Source organism: Equus caballus, chromosome 3, assembly GCF_041296265.1.
Source record: "Equus caballus isolate H_3958 breed thoroughbred chromosome 3, TB-T2T, whole genome shotgun sequence".
NCBI lineage: Eukaryota > Metazoa > Chordata > Mammalia > Perissodactyla > Equidae > Equus > Equus caballus.
In genome coordinates, this window is record NC_091686.1 from 22,793,724 (window position 1) to 22,811,765 (window position 18,042).

Here is an 18,042-nt window from a genome sequence, read left to right on the forward strand (position 1 = left end):
TTCTCTATGAGGATTTCCTCACACATCCAGGGCAAGTTGGTCTCTCCCTCACTTGAATTCCAAAAATGAAGGTAATCCCCACCAACCCCAGCACAAGAACAGCTCACGTGCATTGAACGTTTACTATGACCCAGGCACCCTGCTGAGTTCGCTACATGAACTAAGCCTCACAGCAGTCGGATGAGGAGGGTTCTCTCACCGACACACTTCCCAGTCACACAGTGCATGAATGGGGAAGCCGGAATTCAAACCCATGCCGTCTGACCTCACAGCCTTGCTCTGAAGCACTGTGCTCTCTGCACATCTTGCTGTTGGAGCATTTGTACCCTGAATTATACCCAGTCCTATGTCTCTGACTCTGACCTTCTGGCCTCTGAGTCCCTTTAAGCAAGAACTGGCTTTCTCTTCTTGGGAACCATACAGTGCTCCAGCGGGTTCCCTAGGACAGAGCCTGAGATGGTTGTTCTCAGGCAGGTGATTTATTGAGGGAGGGCTCTCAGGAGAAACCATAAGAGGGTAAGAGAAACAAGATAGAGCAGAGGCAAGATGTGATTTCAGAAGAAGTCTAGCCTCTGCCTGACCCAGTGGGGTACTCTGGAGTGTGAGTTGCGTGCGAGTTTGTCCCATTCAGAGACAAGGAGGCTGGGCTCTTACAGCCCTCACCCTCACCAAACAGTCCTTGCCTGCAGTTTGCACCCTAATGGGATGGAGGACATAACCTCCCAGACAGCTCCCACCGAGCCAGGGCAATCTCCAGAGAGGTACAGCCAACACTCACAACACCCAGAGGATGGGTACACTGTCCTAGGGAAGGGGATCTCGATGGTGCACCAACAGCATCCTGCAGGACCTTTCTATCCAGCCAGTGGCTATTTTCACCCTCTGTAGTAGACACTCCCAGAATCCAGGTCCAATCAATCGATGAATAAGTCACGTGTCTACTACTACAAGGCTTGTCCCTCCTATTTTGAGACCTCCACTGCACTGCACAGACTTCAGCAGGTGTCCAACATACACCATGCCATCTCCAGATACCATCTCAACTACAACACAGAATATTAACTGAAACACAAGCATGTTTTCTGGGTTTCTATTTTGGTGCAACACTGCTTCCAGTGCAGGGAGAGCAGAAAATAGGGGTGGTGGACTTTTCTAATTCGCAGCACAAAAGATTGTATGGACCCTAACCTACCCAAGAATTGAATATAAACTATGAAGAGGGAGACTGCTGAGCCCAAACCAGCATGGCTGATCGACAGTGTGTCTGACGCTCCTGCAGCTCTGTCACGGCTAAAGGGAGGCCTTCTTTCCTGGCTCCTCCAGTGAGTCTGATGTGGGGAGCTCTGAAATTGGAGCAATATTGATTTTCCTCGCTTGCTACGCAGTCTTTTTTAAAAATAACTGAGTCTAATCCTGTCGGGGTCAGCATAACAGGAAAGCAATCATCTGTTCCTGAGGGTAAAATGAAATCTGATCCAAAAAACTCTACCAACATTCTATTTCAATTTTTTGCAGCAGGTTTTCAATTTTAATGACAACTTATGGCGTTCACGAGGATAAAGGTTGCGCCGTCTCCCGTGGCTCAGTCTGTTAGCAGTTGGGCTGCTTTACTGGTCTGTCTCCTTTGTTTGTTTCCAAAGAGACCTCTCACTTCCCAGTTGTCCAGGTATCATTGTCAACGGAGGTGTTGTTTTCCTCAGGTCTACAGACACTCCACAGCTTTGTATTTTCCTTTACAGATATTCCCATCTGCCTTTTATCTTTTTTTCCATTCAGCACAACATCCCAAGGGGGTGCAAATGTTAGATGAAAGAGTGCTATTATGTGGGACAGTGGTCTGGCAGTCTCCCCAGGCGTCTCTGCTGACCTGGGGTGATTTAATAAGTGCTCCAGATCATCCTCTGCTGATTTCCACTGTCCCTAGCTGGTCAGGCTGAGTGATAGCCCCATATTCATCACCAGCTCCAGTCTTTGGCCATGGTGTTACCCTTCCTACACATGACGGGTCCTAAATCTGGCTGTACGATAGAATCACCTGGGAAGATTGTTAAACATCTGACTCCTGGGCCCTACCTGATGCCTGCTGAATCAGAATTTACCCGAGGATGAGGTTCAGGAATCTTTATTTTAATGAGCTTCCCAGCACCCAGCCCAACATGAGGCCTCTGCCCAGAATGGTGTGGTTTCTACCTAAGGGAGTGTCAACTAGCGACGTCTGGTCTGGAATAAGCCAAATGGAAGCTTGTGGAACAAGATGAAAAGAGCTTTTGTGTCCTTCTCCAAGGCCACCCCAGGTGGGGATGGGTGGAAGTGGAGGAGCAGAATAGTCAAATTACCCTGCATGCTGCTTACCTGTTCTCGTTCAACATCCATCCATGCACCTAGCCATTCAATCAGACATATGTGGAGCTCATGCTCTCTATATAAGACCTGGGCAATGGGGGCTGTAAAGCAGGCACTCCTTGGAGCTCACAGTGTTTTCCCAAGGGAAAACTGCACTGATCTGTCTTCTTAAAAGAGCAAACAAGGCTCAGCTCAGAGCCTTCACCAAGCAAGAAAGTAATAGCATTGATTTTTTTCCATCGTATTGATTTTTCTAAATATGGTAGATAAAACTGGTTTGTAATTTATAGTAATGATATAAATTTTTCCTTTAAAATAAGCCTATTAGTGACCACCACAATGTGCTATCACTGCATGCTCATTTGAATGGTTAAAATGAAAAAGACTGAATACCAAGTGTGGGTGAGGATGTGGACCAATCAGAGCTCTCATACACTGTGGGTGGTAGTGTAAAGCGGTGTAAAACCACTCTGGAACACTATTTGGCAGTTTCCTATGACGTTAAACATACATATACAATACAATCCAGCAGTTCCCTTCCTAGAAATTTACGCAAGAGCAATGAAAACAGACGTCTACACAAAGACTTGAACACAAATGTTCTTAGCAACTTTGTTCATAGTATTAAAAGCTGGAAACAGCCAAGGTGTCCATCAACAAGAATATGAAGACACTAGTCATCCATACTATGGAATACTGCTCAACGATAAAAAAAAGAACAGACCACTGCTCCTTGCAATAACAGAGATGAATCTAAAAAACATTATGCTGAGTGGAAAAAGTCAGACACAAAAGAGTCCATATTTATGATTCCTTTTATATGAAACTGTAGGCATATCTAATCTATGGTAACATACTTATATATCAGATGACTCTTTGTCTGGAGCCAGGGTGGGGATTGACTGAGTAGGGGCATGAGGGAACTTTCTAGGATGATAGAAATGTTCTGTGTATTAATATGGCAGTGACTACACAGTTGTATGTATTTATATATATATTATATATATATTTGTAAAAATTCATCAAACTCTATGCTTAAAATAAGTATATTGTGTATGTAAATTATACCTCAATAAAATTGATTTATTAGGTGATACTCCATATGGCAGAAATCATGACGTTGGTGGAGGAATGCCCAAAGTTTAGGAAATGCACTCAGGGACATGGTAGAGAGTGGACAGTATCCTAAAAGAGGTGCAGATGAAATGCTGTGAAACTTCAGAGGAGGAAAATCTTCTCCCACTGGGAAGATGGGACAGTGGTGGGAGCTTCGTATAATAAATGACACTTCTGCTGAGCCTCTGAGAAAAATTAGAGCGCATATGGGGGTAGAATGAATCTATGTGAAATTGGGTTGAAGTTAATATGAAGGGCTTGAGATGGGGGAGGGGAAGAGACCATAAAAAGCCACGTGCACCCTGAGGGGATCAGGAAGGATGGGGGTGACCCCACCACTTTAGCGTTTGTGACCAAAGGCCTTTCTAGTCAGTGAAACCTGGACATGTGGACTTCAGCACTAGCTGATGCAGTCACCCATTTCCCCCTCGGTCGTCTGCTTAGAGAACTCGAGAGGCAGCAAAGCCCACTGGTAAGGCCAGGACCAGGGGGACAGAGTGGAGGCACAGAGGGCAGACACAGTAGGAGGCAGGGCCGTGCAGAGGCTGAGCCGGCACATCCAGGACCCTGAGAGCGAGGGCCTTGCATGCCTCACCCTGGTCCTGGCCCTGTTCTATGGTTATCTGGGAGCAGGTAACCAGGGACCTGGTAACTCATTCATCCGTAACCAGGCCTGAGTGCCTGCTCCAGGCCAGGCATTGCAGTAGATGCCATATTAGATACAGGTCCTTGGTGAGCTCACAGTCTAGCAGGGAAGGGAAAAACAAGTGTGAGAGGGAAGCCCAGGGGCTGTGGGTACTCAGAGGAGAGTCTCTGGGCCCAGACTGGAAGGGGGTGGTCAGGAAACTTTTTAGGAGAAAGCAAAACCTCAGCTAAGGTTTGAATAAGCTAAGCCCAAGGGATGGTGGAGGGCAGTCCCTTCTAGATCTGCCTGGCCTAGGATTTGGAGCTTGGCCTTAGAAACTGAGAACCCACTGGGCATTGATTTGCAAAAGCTGATGTGTGCCTGTGTCCCCTCTTCCATGCCTTTGTAGCTTTGTGACGTGGCCGAAGAAGCCCTACAGTGCCCCCCTGTCCCAGGGGGAGTCCATCCCAGTAACTTCAGCATCTGCCAGCTCACCAGGAGTCCCAGCCATAGAGTCCCCTGAGACTCATCTAGGTGGTTTTGTTAAGTAAGTGCAAATGCAAAGCCAGAATGGATTCTTTTAAATAGCATTCTTTTCTCTACACTGACTTACATTCTCAAACTCACCCCTCATTTATTCATCTAGCCACTCACCAGTCAGCAGTTTAACAAGTGCCTTCTCTGTGTTAGGCCCTGGACTAGGCATCTGGGATAGGAAGTTGAAAGTCACCTCTGCTCTCAGGAGGTCCCAACCTCCTGAGTCCAGGGGGACTGAGCCCTTCCTATAAGGTTGTCCTTTCCATCTGTCCCAGGTGTGCAGCAAGGGTCAGGTCAAGGGTAGCAAGCAGAAAAGGAGATGACAATTGGCCAAACATTATATCCTCACAATAAAATGCTCCAATAAATGATGAAACTTAACATTGAGCCCTGGGGACACATCCAAATTGTCTGAAGAATTTCTAGAGCTTCCCAGAACATTTTGCAGGTTGGACATGGATTTGATAAGCTAGAAAAGAAGAATTGGAGCCTACGGAAAACTGATCAATTTGAGACCCTAGACTGCACGTTTGGGGGCAGGGAGTAACCGCACGGACCAGCTGACCTCTTGAGGAAGGCGTCCCTTGAACAGGAACGCAAGTTATTCTTTGGGGCAAAGCAGGATAGGAGAGGAGGACAGGGCTAGTGCACAGCTGAAGACTGTGTGTGATGACTGCCAAATGAATGATTCTCCACATTTCGTTGAACTCCCCAGGACTATCCTTGAGGATGAAGACGGGTCCGAAGAAAGAGAACACAAAAAGCCACAAGTGCCCACCATTGTCATCTCAGATGTACGGTTTCCTTTCCCTGGCCGGGTTGGCAAGTCAAGGGTCCTCCCCATAAAATAAGGACAGAGCCAGGAGCGGAGTGGCAAGTGCAACGCGGGGGTCTGGCTGCGATCAGGCTGCAAACCTTTATGCATGTCGCTTCCCAACCAAACACCCGCAGAACCAACACCTCTGCGAGAGCCCAGACACCTCAGCACAGGGACTTTATAATGGAAAAGTCAGTTACCAGTACGTCTAGACCTTGGTGATCTTGTGCTCTTCCCAGCCCCTAAAGAGAGGCTGCAAAAGGAGAACTATTTTCTTCAATAATTCCATAGTAAAGAAAAGAGGTGATCAAGAGAGTTTATAAATTCATACCCTTAAGTTCTCCTTCTAGAACGATGTCCTAAGGAAATCATTGGAGATACAGATTTATGTACAAAGATGTTTGTTACAACACTTTAGAAATAGCAAAAAATTGGACAAATAAATTACCATATGTCCATGATGATACACGATCTTTTAAAATAGGGTTTGTCTCAGTAGTGGCAGAATGGAGGTAAGCTGGCATTTTCTTCCTTTGCAGGCAGGGGTATGAATTCGCATAGCCTCCATGACATACAATTTGGCAAGTGTTTCAAAATTTAAAATGCACAGTTCCTCCGCCAGGATATTATTCTCCAGAAACACATTTACATTTACATAAAGACATGTAACTAACCCTGTACACTGCAGCTTTGTTGGTAAAAGCAAGAAAAATTGGAAACAATTCCACCAACAGGAGACTGATCAGATTAAATTATATCTGCACAAGGCAATACTATCAAATCTTTTTTAGAAAATGAGAAAGTTCTCTGTATACTGATTTGGAGCAATGTCTGATATATTAAGTAAAAAATACTATATGTTCTATTTTTTGAAGTATTTTAAATGATGCTTGTGAAGAATAGTTAGTCACATGGAAAGATGGCACTCACGTTATAATGCCAACTGAAAAATCAGAATACAAATATGTATATACATATACACACACGTTATTCACACACATACATATACATATGTCCAAAGTGCAACCTAATGATCGATTTGTATTTTTCTCCTTAAGGCTTTATTTATTTTCCAAATCTTTTAGAATAGTACGTGTGTATATATAAAACATTTGTCTTTTAAATGTTAATTCCTTTTTTTATTTTCAAAGATGTTTGTCATAGAAAACTCAAGGATACAGAAAAACGAAAGCAAAAATGCTCAAAATCCTACCATTCATAGAAAAATGCCACTGGAATTTTAGCAATCTCTCAGATATCTCTTTTTGCATGTACCAATCTCTGAAGCTCATAGCTTCAGGTGTGATGCATAGGCATATATCATTTTACAGAAATGGAACTGCTTTTTCACTAAATAATAAGTTGTGTACATCAGTCCCAGCCCCTAAATACGCCTTCATCCTCCATGGATAGAGAGAGGTACCACACACACTTCATTGAAAGTGATGCCCTAATGATAGGCATTCGGTGCGCTTCCAAAGTTCTGCTCCTATAAATAACACTGCAGGAAACATCCATGTACATACATTTGGGGCACTTGTCCAATTATCTCCATAGAAAAAAATGTACTATTTTTAAAATATTAACAAGATACTTCATTTTTCTGTCAGTGATGGGGAGGAGCACGTTAATGACCCATTATGAATCCTTGCTAGCTTTTCCTCACACCTCTAATTTCTAGGGATTAAAAATGAACTCTGCTGAAACAGAAAGAACAGAACAAAACCAGAGCCAGGTGGAGTTTCAGGAATTGCTATGGATCTTTGAACAGGATGAGATACTTTCCATTGGGGTAGAAGAAGTAAGTAACAACCCCAAGGGCCCTAAAGTCATCTGATACTCACTCTTCTTACTGAGCACCTGCCCCGAGTTAGAAATCTAAATCTTGCCAGAACACTATTACCGCCATTGCCGTCATCTATTTTCAGGGTGCTGGGCTAGTCACCTTTCATGGAGCCAAACAAGTTAAAGTCAGGAATTAATCTGTGAATTGATGTAACTTTAACTCACCCTTTGCAGGTCCTTCATCCCGATAGTGCTCTAACATGGAATGACTTTCTCTGCAGGTGTTCGATGTTTTGCCCCTCTATGGAGTGCTGCAGCCACACAGTAGCCACCAGATATCTTTCACCTTCTATGGACACTGTGACATCATTGCACAGGCCAAAGCTCTGTGTCAAGTGGAAGGAGGGCCCATCTACGAGATAATACTACGGGGAGAGGCATCCCTGGTCAACTATTCCTTTGACACCAAGGATATTAACTATGGATTACAGGTATTGCCAGCCATCTGGCAGAGATTTTCTGGCTTTGCCTTAAACACAGGTCATGGTCCTTGGGCTCTAATCTCTCCTGGAACCTCAACCATTACAGTCTCTCCATCACACCTGTTCTTGATCCCTAATCTACCCCCCCCAACCCTGATCATATTCCCACTACCAACTGTTTGCCAGACATTTTCACTTGCTCTTCTCACTGTCTCCTGAAATTCAGCATGCTAGATGCAAAAATTCACATCTTCCCAGTCAATCCAGAATCCCATTCCAACCTCTCCGTTTCTTTCAATGGCATTACTATCTTCTCAGTCCCTTGAGTTTATGATCTCCAAGGCGTTTTCCACTGCACTCTCTCCTTCGTCTCCCAGCACCCTTGTAGCATCCAGGATTTGCTGATTCATCCAGCAGGATCCCTCTGGGTCAGTGTTCCCTTCCCTTCACCACTGTGATTACCACACTACAGGGTCTCATGGAGCCGTGCCTAACCTATTATGGCAGTTCTCAAACTGTACGGTGCATATGAATCATCTGGGAATCTTGTTCAGCTGCAGATTCTGATTCAGTACGTCTAAGATGGAGCCTGAGAATCTGAATTTCTAGCAAGTTCCCAGGTGATGCCAATGTTGCTAGTCCAGAGACCCACTCAAGTAAGGGATTACAAGCCATTCATAACTTCTACTGCTAACCCATCTAAACATCATCGCCAGATAGATTTTCCCAAAATTGCGTTTTCATCCTATCAATCCCTGACCAATTAACCCCAGAAACATTCAGGAACACAGTACTGAGAAAAGAACTTGGTTTTTTAGTCAGAAGAACTGGGATGTTATCCTGGTTTTACTTCCTACTGACTGCGACCCTAGCACATCACCTAACCTCTCCAAGCCTCAGTTCCCTCAGCATCTATAAAATGGGAATGGGATAGCGATGCCTGTCTCACCAGGTGACTGTGGTTACTTAAGTACAGTGTCTGGTCAATACTGTGCCTGGGTCAGAGAAAGCATTCATCATGAGTTCCTTTCTCTGTCACCCAGGCAGGTCAGAGCCAGTTTCCTCCACCTGGGTCGGGGTATCCTAAGCCCTTCTATTAACCGATGCTCCTTAAACAGTAAACTTCATTTCTCATAATTCCCCATAATAGCCCATTCATTCGTTTGTGGCCGAGCTGGTTCACCCACTGGCCCTAATGCACCACAACCCTTCCTGCCTCCATACTTCCTCTTATAGTATCCCTCTCGTCCTCCACTTTGCCAACCGCAAACCTATACATACTGTAAGACCCAGCTCAGCTCCATCCCTCAGTTATCTTTCTCTTACTTTTCCTTCTCTTGGCACTTAAGTGTAGTCTTTGCCTTAATAGAATGCACTTTCTCCTTCTTGCTTTGGAATAGTTGTCAGTTAATTCTATGTCTATACATCCTCTCTTCCCAAGTAGATTTTGTGTTATGTACTCAGAGACCATATCTCCTACCAAATTGTAATGAGGATTGAACCCCCATTATTTGGCTACTGCATTGTGTGTATGCGTGTGTGTTTGTAGGTTAAGGATTGTGCCTAAAATCAAATTCACCGAACACCTGTTGAGACCTTGTCCATTGTGTCGGACAAATAGAACTCTCTTTCATTCTTTTTCTCCACAGTCCTCTGTGCAGTTGGTTCTGCCTCAGCTCCGAGTGTATTCTTTGAAGCAGCAGTCCTTGCCCTAGCTTGTCCTGAGACCCCTGAAGTGGCCTCAGTTTGTGGTTATTGGGCCTGCTGAACCACCTGCTGATTTATGTTAGCAAAATCCCAGGAAAAAAGAACATATCCAGCCTATTACTCCCATATCCCTCCATATAAATAGAAAAATTCATTCCAGAACATTCCGAACTCTAATCTTATCCCCCACGCCCCAAAAAGGCAAATCTTCTTAGTGTAGAAAGCTTACTTTAAGATCCTCTAACCTGGGTTCCTTTTAGTGAAGAAGCTGAGGTCTAGGGAGCTTGGATGCTCACCCCATGGCCATGCTACACTAAATTAGTTGTTAGAAGAACTAAGGCCAGAGCCAGGTGTCCAGGGTCCAGCGCTCTTCCTGCCAGAGTAGGCATCTTTTTTTCTGATGCTGAAATGTGGATTGGCCAGTGTCTACATCACAAAAAATAAAATCTGTGTCACGAGGCATGTTTGTCTACCCACCTTTGTGAGGATGATGGCAGCATCCCACACGATGAATGACAGAGGAGTCACTGTTCTTCTTCTCCTCTCAAGCTGTTTGACCATGTCACAGAGAAGGAAATCAAGCTGAAGAACACTGGGAAGGTTGGCTTTGAGTTCAAGGTTCTGACCAGCCACAAGTCTTCAGCAGACAACCTTCTTCCTGGAGTGCCACTAATCCTGCCCCTCTCAGTAAGTAGCCTTCCCACCTGTGACAGCCACAGGACGGTGGTGGGTGGGGCCCAAATTCACACCGACAAGCTACACCCCATCGGTATGTGAGATTACACTAAACATTCACTGCCAGGATTATGTGTGACTTTTTAATTTTTTTAATTAAAACTTAAGAGCTCTCAGAAGCAAGAAAAATAAATCCAGGCTACTCCACTCATTTATTACACAAATATTTATTGAGTCTTGCATCAGCTGGGCACTATTCAGGCACCAAGGCTTCAACAGTGAACAAGATAGATGCAACCCGGTGGATTTTTTTCATGATTATAAGAATAGTTTATTTCCACTTATGTCCTCACACTTACCTTGTAATTCCTTGAAGCCAAGAGCCCTCTCCACTGATGACAACAGATAAAAGCAATTTTTCATTAGCAGGTGAACCACATTGATTTTAGAAGCCAATGGAGGAGTTGGTTCCTTGTTCATATTATGTTGATCTATCAGTATTAAGGAACTTTTGTTGAATTTTCTTCGTCATGAAAATAATATATACTTGTTATAGAAATATTGAAAATGTTAAAAAAGATAAACAATGAAATTATAATTATTCATAATCTTACAATCCAAAGATGAGTGCTGTCATCTTAGATGACAAAATCTGTTCTTCCCCTAAATTATCACATATATTTGGGTCTGTTGCTGGTCTCCCTATTCTTCATTGATCTGTTTGGCTGTCCCTACATTAATACTCTACCATTTTAATTGCTATAGCTTTAAATAGCTAAGTCAAACTCTTTTTTTTTCTTCTTTTTCCAGTTTGTCTTAGCTTTTCTTTTGAATTTTTGTTTCTCTGACTTCCTAAATTGAATGTCTACTTTTCTTTCTTTCTTAACTAATAATGAAAAAAGGTAAGACTATGCATTTGCCTGAGTACATCTTTAGCCTCATCCCATAATTTTTAAGAAAATTATAGATTTAAAAAATGGAAGTCAACTTTGCATACTTTATATGATTTAATATCTACTATTTTAATTTTCATTATTTTCTAAGTTGTCTAGAATTATAGTTTTGTCAAGTATAATTTTAAAGCGTATGTTTCTTTTCTTTAAATTTCCAAATGACTAAGATTTTTGTTTAAACTTTTATTAATGTGGAATGAATGCTGAGGGGGTTTTTTTGTTTGTTCATGGCCAGATAGTATGACTTTCTCAATTCCTACTTTGTTAGCTTATTAATATATTTTAGTGGCCTAAAATTACTTTTAGTACTAATGAGTGTTTGAAAATAATGTTGTCTGGGCTACAGAATGCATATTGTGATGACTCTCTGTTGAGTTAACCTGAATAATTATATTATTCAAATCTTCTGTATCTTTTTCTGCTTAATTTTTCTAAGATTAAGAGTGGTATATAAAATGTCTTTGTCCATTTCTTCATCTATTATTTTCTACAAATATATAAAAATTTTTGTTTTATACATTTTCATCTCTGTGTTATTTGACACACAAGATTTCATGACTGGATATTTTATCTATTTTAATTGCTGCCTTCTTCCCTTTTAATGCTTTTTGCTTTGAATTCCACTTTGTTTGGTGTTAATATTGTGATTCCTGCTTTCTTTTTGCCTTACATCACTTGCCCATATTCTATTTCACTTTGTTTTAGGTTTATCTCTCATAAAACATAGTTGGATTTTATTTTTTAATCTTACCTAAAAGTCCTGGATTTCAATAGGGAGATTTTACACATTCATATCATTAGTACAACTGAAATCATTGGTATTTCTTTCATTGTGTTTTATTTTGTCCATTTTTAAAGTTTTCTTAATGTTTTCTTTCTATTCTATCATTTTAGCATAATTGCTATGTTTTCATTGCCCTTCTTTTTTTCTTTAGGTTTTTTTTAAAGTGTTTGAACTTACATTGCTGCTGTCAGTGTAAATTGATACAATACTTTGGACGGCAATTTGGCAATATCTACCAAAATTACCCTTTGACCCAGAAATTCCATTTCTAGGAATTTATCCTACATACATAGTCCTTCATTTGCAAAATGATATGTATGTAAGAATATTTCCTATATAATTTGTAACAGCAAAAGCAGAAGACCGGAAACAAACTAAATGTCTGTTAGGAGGGAACTAGTGTTTTAAAATGTGTTCAAACTGTCTGCTGGAATAATATGCAGCAGTTTAAAAAGATCAGGCAGCTCTAGGTGCACCAATATCAATATTGAGTTAACTCCAAGACAGATTTCTTAGTAAAAATCAAAGAAAAGGAAGATGAAAAACACTGTGCATTATATGCTATCATGTACATTTTTTAAAATATTTATTTTTTAAATAAATATATATTCTTGGATTCAGTTAGCCAATATTTTACTTACCATTTTTATATCTTTGTTAATAAGTGAAAACTGGCCCATAAATTTCTTTCTCCCTGCTGTCCTTGATCAGTTTGGACATCATAGGAAGAATTGGGAAGTTCTCTCTTTTCTATTCTCTGGAATAGCTTGTAAGTCATTCTCTGGGATGGTTTGTAAACTAAGATGACCATCTGTTTTCTGAAGAATTAACAGAACTTGCTTCTAATGCCGTATATTCCTTTTGAGGGATAATTTTTTCCCTTATTCAACTTCTCTATAGGATATAAATCACTCAGGGTTTTTTGAGTTTGGGTTGTTCATATTTTTCTAGAATAAGTGCTGGAGACAAAAGCTGAGACCCACCCCCTATTCCCAGGACACTGAGAGCAGGAAGAGCCGCTCTGTGGGAACAAGAGAACTTTGTGGATCGCTTAAGAGAGTGGGGAGGAGAAGAGAGAATGAAGGTGGGAGGTGCAGCCTGGAGACCACAAAACATGGCACACTCTGCAATTTGACCCCAGCTTGTGACCCCTACACACTCTTACACACATACACACACACACATGCATGCACACACCTTCCATAAGATGTGCAAACTTCCATAAAGTGCTTCATGTGAAGTTTGGTGGCAAGACTCAGTTCTGTGCAGTGAAATGGGAGTATATAAGGACGTCAGAGAGTGGAGGCAGAAAGAGAGAATTAAGCAATGGCTTCTCCTAGAAATCGTGGCAATGATGTTTAACTGTCATGGGCAGTTTGGGGTTTGAGATGAGCTTATTAACTCTACCAAGGCCAGTAGACCTCCAGTGTGTGCGTGTATATGTGTATGTATATTTAAATAACATCTGGATTGATACACACCAATATGGTATCATTATTTATGTGTCAGTGGTAACCATTGGTGATCTTTATTAACTTTTTTCTTATCTTCACTCTCTAATTTGACTTCAAAGAATATGGATGACATGACATCAAAAAACTAATAAAATATGTTCAAAAATTATAAAGGGCCCATTCAAGACTGACTTTTGAAACACTTCTAAATAACTTGAACTTATGCTGGTATTATTTTTCCCAGTTCAGATTCCAGGCTGATTTATAACTAACTGTGATTCTTGCACTTTTTTTTTCTGATTACTGACCTAGAGGTTCTATTTTATTACCTTATTCATACTTTTTAAAAAATTTTAGTATATGATAGTTGACATTTACAAAAGAAATCTATTTAACATGTGTTTGATTTATAAAGCATAATAATAAAATGGCACCCATGCACCTACCACCCATCTTTAAATCCAGAATATTACTAAATCTACTTAAAGTCACTTGCTTGTTGGTATGTATGCAATCTGATATATCACAACCCACCTGGGCTCCTTTTCTATTCCATGGCACTGCTTGCTATCCCCTAAACCAGTAACCACTAGTCTGAATTCTCTGTTTGTCGTTCCCTTTTTAACATACAGTGTTATTACCTATGAATGCATCCTTTAAAAAAGTTCTTTTAGTTTATTTAATTTATCAAAACTTTTAGGCACTTACAATGAGTGGGTATTTTTCTAGCACTGAGGATAGGATAGTAAACAAAACAGACAAATATCCTTGCCCTCGTGGAGATTTTGTCTTATGGGATTTTTCTTTATCTTGAGCTTTATGAAAATGACATCATTAAATACAATCTTGTGCAATTTGCTTTTTTCACCCAATATATGTTTTTCAAGACGTGTCCGTATTAGCTAGAGTTCTTTTTCACTACTGAGTAATATTCCTTTTGTAACCATATTGAAAGTAATTTTTCATTTTCTTGTCAAAGAACATTTGGGGTTTTTTCCCAAAATTTTCCTATTAGAAACACTCCTGCTACAAATATTCTTGTACACATCTCCTGGCCACAGATGGAAGAGTTTTCCTAGGGAATTTTCCTAGGAGTGAAATTTCCAGATCATGGGCTACGCTTATGTTCAACTTTATTAGTTTTTTTCACAGTGGTTTTTCCCATTGACATTCACCAGAATGTATATAAAAGTTTCTTTTGATGCGTATTCTCACCAAAATTTGGTAAATTTTGCCAGTCTTGTGATGTAAAAAAAATTTCATTATGATCTTAGTTTGCATTTCCCTGGTTACTTATGAGGATGAGCATCTTTAACTGCATTTATTGCTACTTGTGTTTCCTCTTTCAGGAAATGCCTGTTTACATATGCTACCTGTTTTTCTATTGTTTGGTTGTCATTTTCTCATAGCTTCAGAGGAATGCATCTTGGGGAAGGAGTGTGAGTGGACAATAACCAGCACAATAGGCCTTTGAGATTTTCTAGTCCGTCAAACCGCCAGAAGTAGGAGTCGGTTGTAAATTTGAAAGTTCTCTCTGGTCTTTCTGCTGTGTAGGGTTTTATCAGTTCACATAAAGAGCAGGTGTTGAAGGTTTACTACTTACCTGGAGTACCTGAGGTCTTTCAAAGGAATTTCCAGATACAGATCGCCCACCTGGACCCAGAAAACATCACTCTGAGAGGAGAGGGAATCTTCCCCCGCATCTGCCTTGATCTCCCCAGGAACCTCAAAGGTACTAGTCCTCGCTGCCATATTTCCCCAGTGGGGACAAGGATGCATTTTAGCTTTGCTCATTTGAAGGTTGATGGCTGCTCACATTATTTGCTTCGCAGTCCTTTCTAGTTCTCTCCTGTGTTATTCCTCAAGTACAAAAAAAAATGTCAAGAGTTAAAACTGACTTGATGACCTGAGTTTTGTGAGACAAGATATAATCCGCAGCAGTCCCAAATTAAGACCCCTGGCCAGTTTTGCCTCCTTTACTTACTTATAGAGGCATCAGGAAATTGTGCTTCCAAAGACCTTTTCCACCAGTATATGTTCCTTCCAGCTACCATCTCTTCCTGAGTCGGCCTTTCCCAGTAACACACTCACAGATGGCCACTGAGAAGGTGAAGGCTGATTTACTGCAATGAGTACAATTTTCAAAATATAGACTGTACAGAAAGGCAGCCAAGGTTCTGAGCCCTTATTCTGGCAATACACAGTTTGGAGGCTAATTTAGACTGTTATTAATTGTCTGCCCACATGCCTAGCCAAGGCTTTTCTGGTAACATCTGGCCCCCAGAGCCATGCCTCTGTACAACAATATTTATGTCTGGTAAGTGCCCAAACTCAGCTGAACAGCTCTTTTAGCCATAGACTCTCTCTGGTTCTTTCTTCCTGACCTTGCGTATGGGACAAAGAGTCAAGAGAAACTTCTCACTCTGCTTCATGAATCCCTTATACCAAGCTCCTTGAAATGCACGTTCCCTAAACAGCTTCAGACTAAGCCCTCACATCTCGGCCTTTCTTCCCACCCCATTCCCCAAAGTCACTAACTCACCTGTTGATGATCATCTATTACATCCTAATTGTCTGAGGGCGGCCCCATGGCCGAGTGGTTGAAGTTCTGCACGCTCCATTTCAGCGGCCCCTGTTCGCAGGTTCGGATCCTGGATGCACACCTATGCCACTCATCAGCTGTTCCGTGGAGGCATCCCACATACAAAGCAGAGGAAGACTGGCACAGATGTTAGCTCAGGGCAAATCATCCTCACAAAAAAAAAAATCCTAATGGTCTGCTCCCTAAGAATATGGACACAAATATTACTAAATCTAAGACCGTGTCACACTCTAGCATCTAGAGTTCCAGCCAGACAGAGAGGTTAGTCCGACTTCACATCTAATTGTCAGGAAGGAAAGCCTTCGCCACAAGGTTGAAAACTGGGTGCTCAACTGGCCTCCTTAAGGCAGTAGACATGGTTTGGGCGGTACAGGGCTTTAAAATAGTTTACATCTGAATACCGCTAGTTGGGTCTTCTGTGCCCCAGTCTCAGCGCTGCCTATTGTTTCATAGGAGGCACCTTCATTTCTTTGCCGACCTTGCTCCTCAAGCATTTGAATTTGCACTAGCTTACTGGTGAGCTTGGGTGTCTGAAATCTTGCCACCGATTGCCTACCCTCCCTAATTCAGGGGATCGTATCTTATTCAGTTGTAGTGAAGGCAACTTGACCCAAATATATTCTTTTTCTTAATTGAGATTTAATAAACATAAAGACTAACCCAAAGGGTGGCCAGCCATCTGGGTTTGTCCAGCATGGAAGGGTTTCCCAGGTCACGCAGCTGTCAGTGCTAGAACTGAGAGAGCACCAAGTAAACTGGGATCCAGTTGGCCACCCTACAAGTGACTTAGGACGTTACTGCCATCAAGTTCTTGAGGACTAGCTGGTAGCTCATTAAAGCATAATCTCATTGAACTCAGTGAGGTCTCTGATACAAATTCAACGCACTCACAAATTACATCACCCTCTGAAGTGCAGAAAATTTGGGAAGTGAAGTATCAAACAGTTTACTTCCCCTCTCTCTTTATTGACCCTGAGCTGAGAGTCTGTGTTTTAGGCATAATTCATATATTTCTAGCCATCCTGATTTCCCTCTCCTTCCAACCCCCACAGGAAATGAAAAGTATGAAACCTTCTTAAATCAGGCCAGAAAAAACCTGGAAAAAGAGTACAACAAGTATGAAACATTTGATCACTTAGATCCAACTGAGGAAATGTCTGAGGATGAATCTTCTGAGGTAAGAGTAGCCTCATTCTGCACAGAATGAATGTGGCAGAAGGATAGTATGTGCAAAGGCCCAGCAGCAAGAAGGATGTGGTATATCTAAGGAACAGAAAGGAGAAAAAGATATAGCTAGAGCAAAAAAGGGGGGAGGCAAGGGAGCCAAGAGGAGCCTAAAGAGGCAAGCAGCCATCTAGTTAACCTATTCAGGGTTTTGAACTTTATCCTGAGGGCAATAGGAAGTCACTGGGTGCTTCAAGTGGGGCCATGGGTAATGGACTTTCATCTTAAAAAGATCTCTCTGACTGCCTCGAGGCACTCTGAGAGGACAGGGGCTTGGGGGGCTGGGGGCGGGGATGAGAGTAGATGTGGTGAGATCGATGTTTTAAAAAGCTGATGGAGTAATTCTAGATGAGAGATAGTGGTGGTGTAAACAAAGGGGATGACAGTGGGAGTATGCGGAATTGAGCGAATTCAAGAAATATTCCAGAGGTGGAATGGTCAGCCATTAGGCATTGGTTGGATGTGGGGGTGAGGAAGAGGTGACCTCCAAGTGTCTTGCTTGGATGACAAAGTTAAAAGGGGGCACTGAGATAGGAAACTCAGGAGGAGACGCAAGTTTAGGATGAACAGGGAGGCAGGGAAATGAGTTCGGATGGTCCTTATTACACATGAGATTTCTGTGCATCATCCAGGTGGAGACGTCCGATAGGGAGTTGGAACCACTACTGTGGCCCTGGGGAGAGGGGTAGGCTGAGAGTCATCAGATGGTCATTGTAGGCACAGGAAGTGGTGAAATTCCTTGGGAAGTGTATTGAGTGAGCAAGGAAGAGGGTACATTCAGCACAGAGCCCTCAGGTACCCAGCAATTAACTGGGGGAGATGGACGGCCAAAGAGGTTCTGGAACAATCAGGAGTGTGTGGTGACTCCCAGCTGGGAACCATGCTAAGAGGTGGTCTCTTGAGGGAGGGAGTGGCCCAGCTTGTGAATAAAAGCTGCC

The 18,042-nt window shown here is 42.0% G+C and overlaps 1 protein-coding gene across 6 annotated transcripts in view; it reads left to right on the forward strand.

The window, feature by feature from the left end:
- The window catches only part of HYDIN (HYDIN axonemal central pair apparatus protein), a 335,806-nt gene that overhangs the window by 201,306 nt on the left and 116,458 nt on the right, over positions 1 to 18,042 (forward strand). For 5 of the 6 annotated variants that reach the window (XR_002806835.2, XM_023637294.2, XM_023637295.2 and 2 more), the window contains exons 24-30: positions 4,494 to 4,631; positions 5,337 to 5,415; positions 7,120 to 7,239; positions 7,505 to 7,714; positions 9,962 to 10,099; positions 14,833 to 15,010; positions 16,933 to 17,057. Coding sequence is in view for 5 of the 6 variants with exons in the window: in XM_023637294.2 (XP_023493062.2) it covers positions 4,494 to 4,631; positions 5,337 to 5,415; positions 7,120 to 7,239; positions 7,505 to 7,714; positions 9,962 to 10,099; positions 14,833 to 15,010; positions 16,933 to 17,057 (988 nt within the window). In the remaining variant the exon portion in view is untranslated. The remainder of the gene's footprint in view (positions 1 to 4,493; positions 4,632 to 5,336; positions 5,416 to 7,119; positions 7,240 to 7,504; positions 7,715 to 9,961; positions 10,100 to 14,832; positions 15,011 to 16,932; positions 17,058 to 18,042) is intronic. The other variant, XM_023637296.2, reaches the window with a different exon arrangement.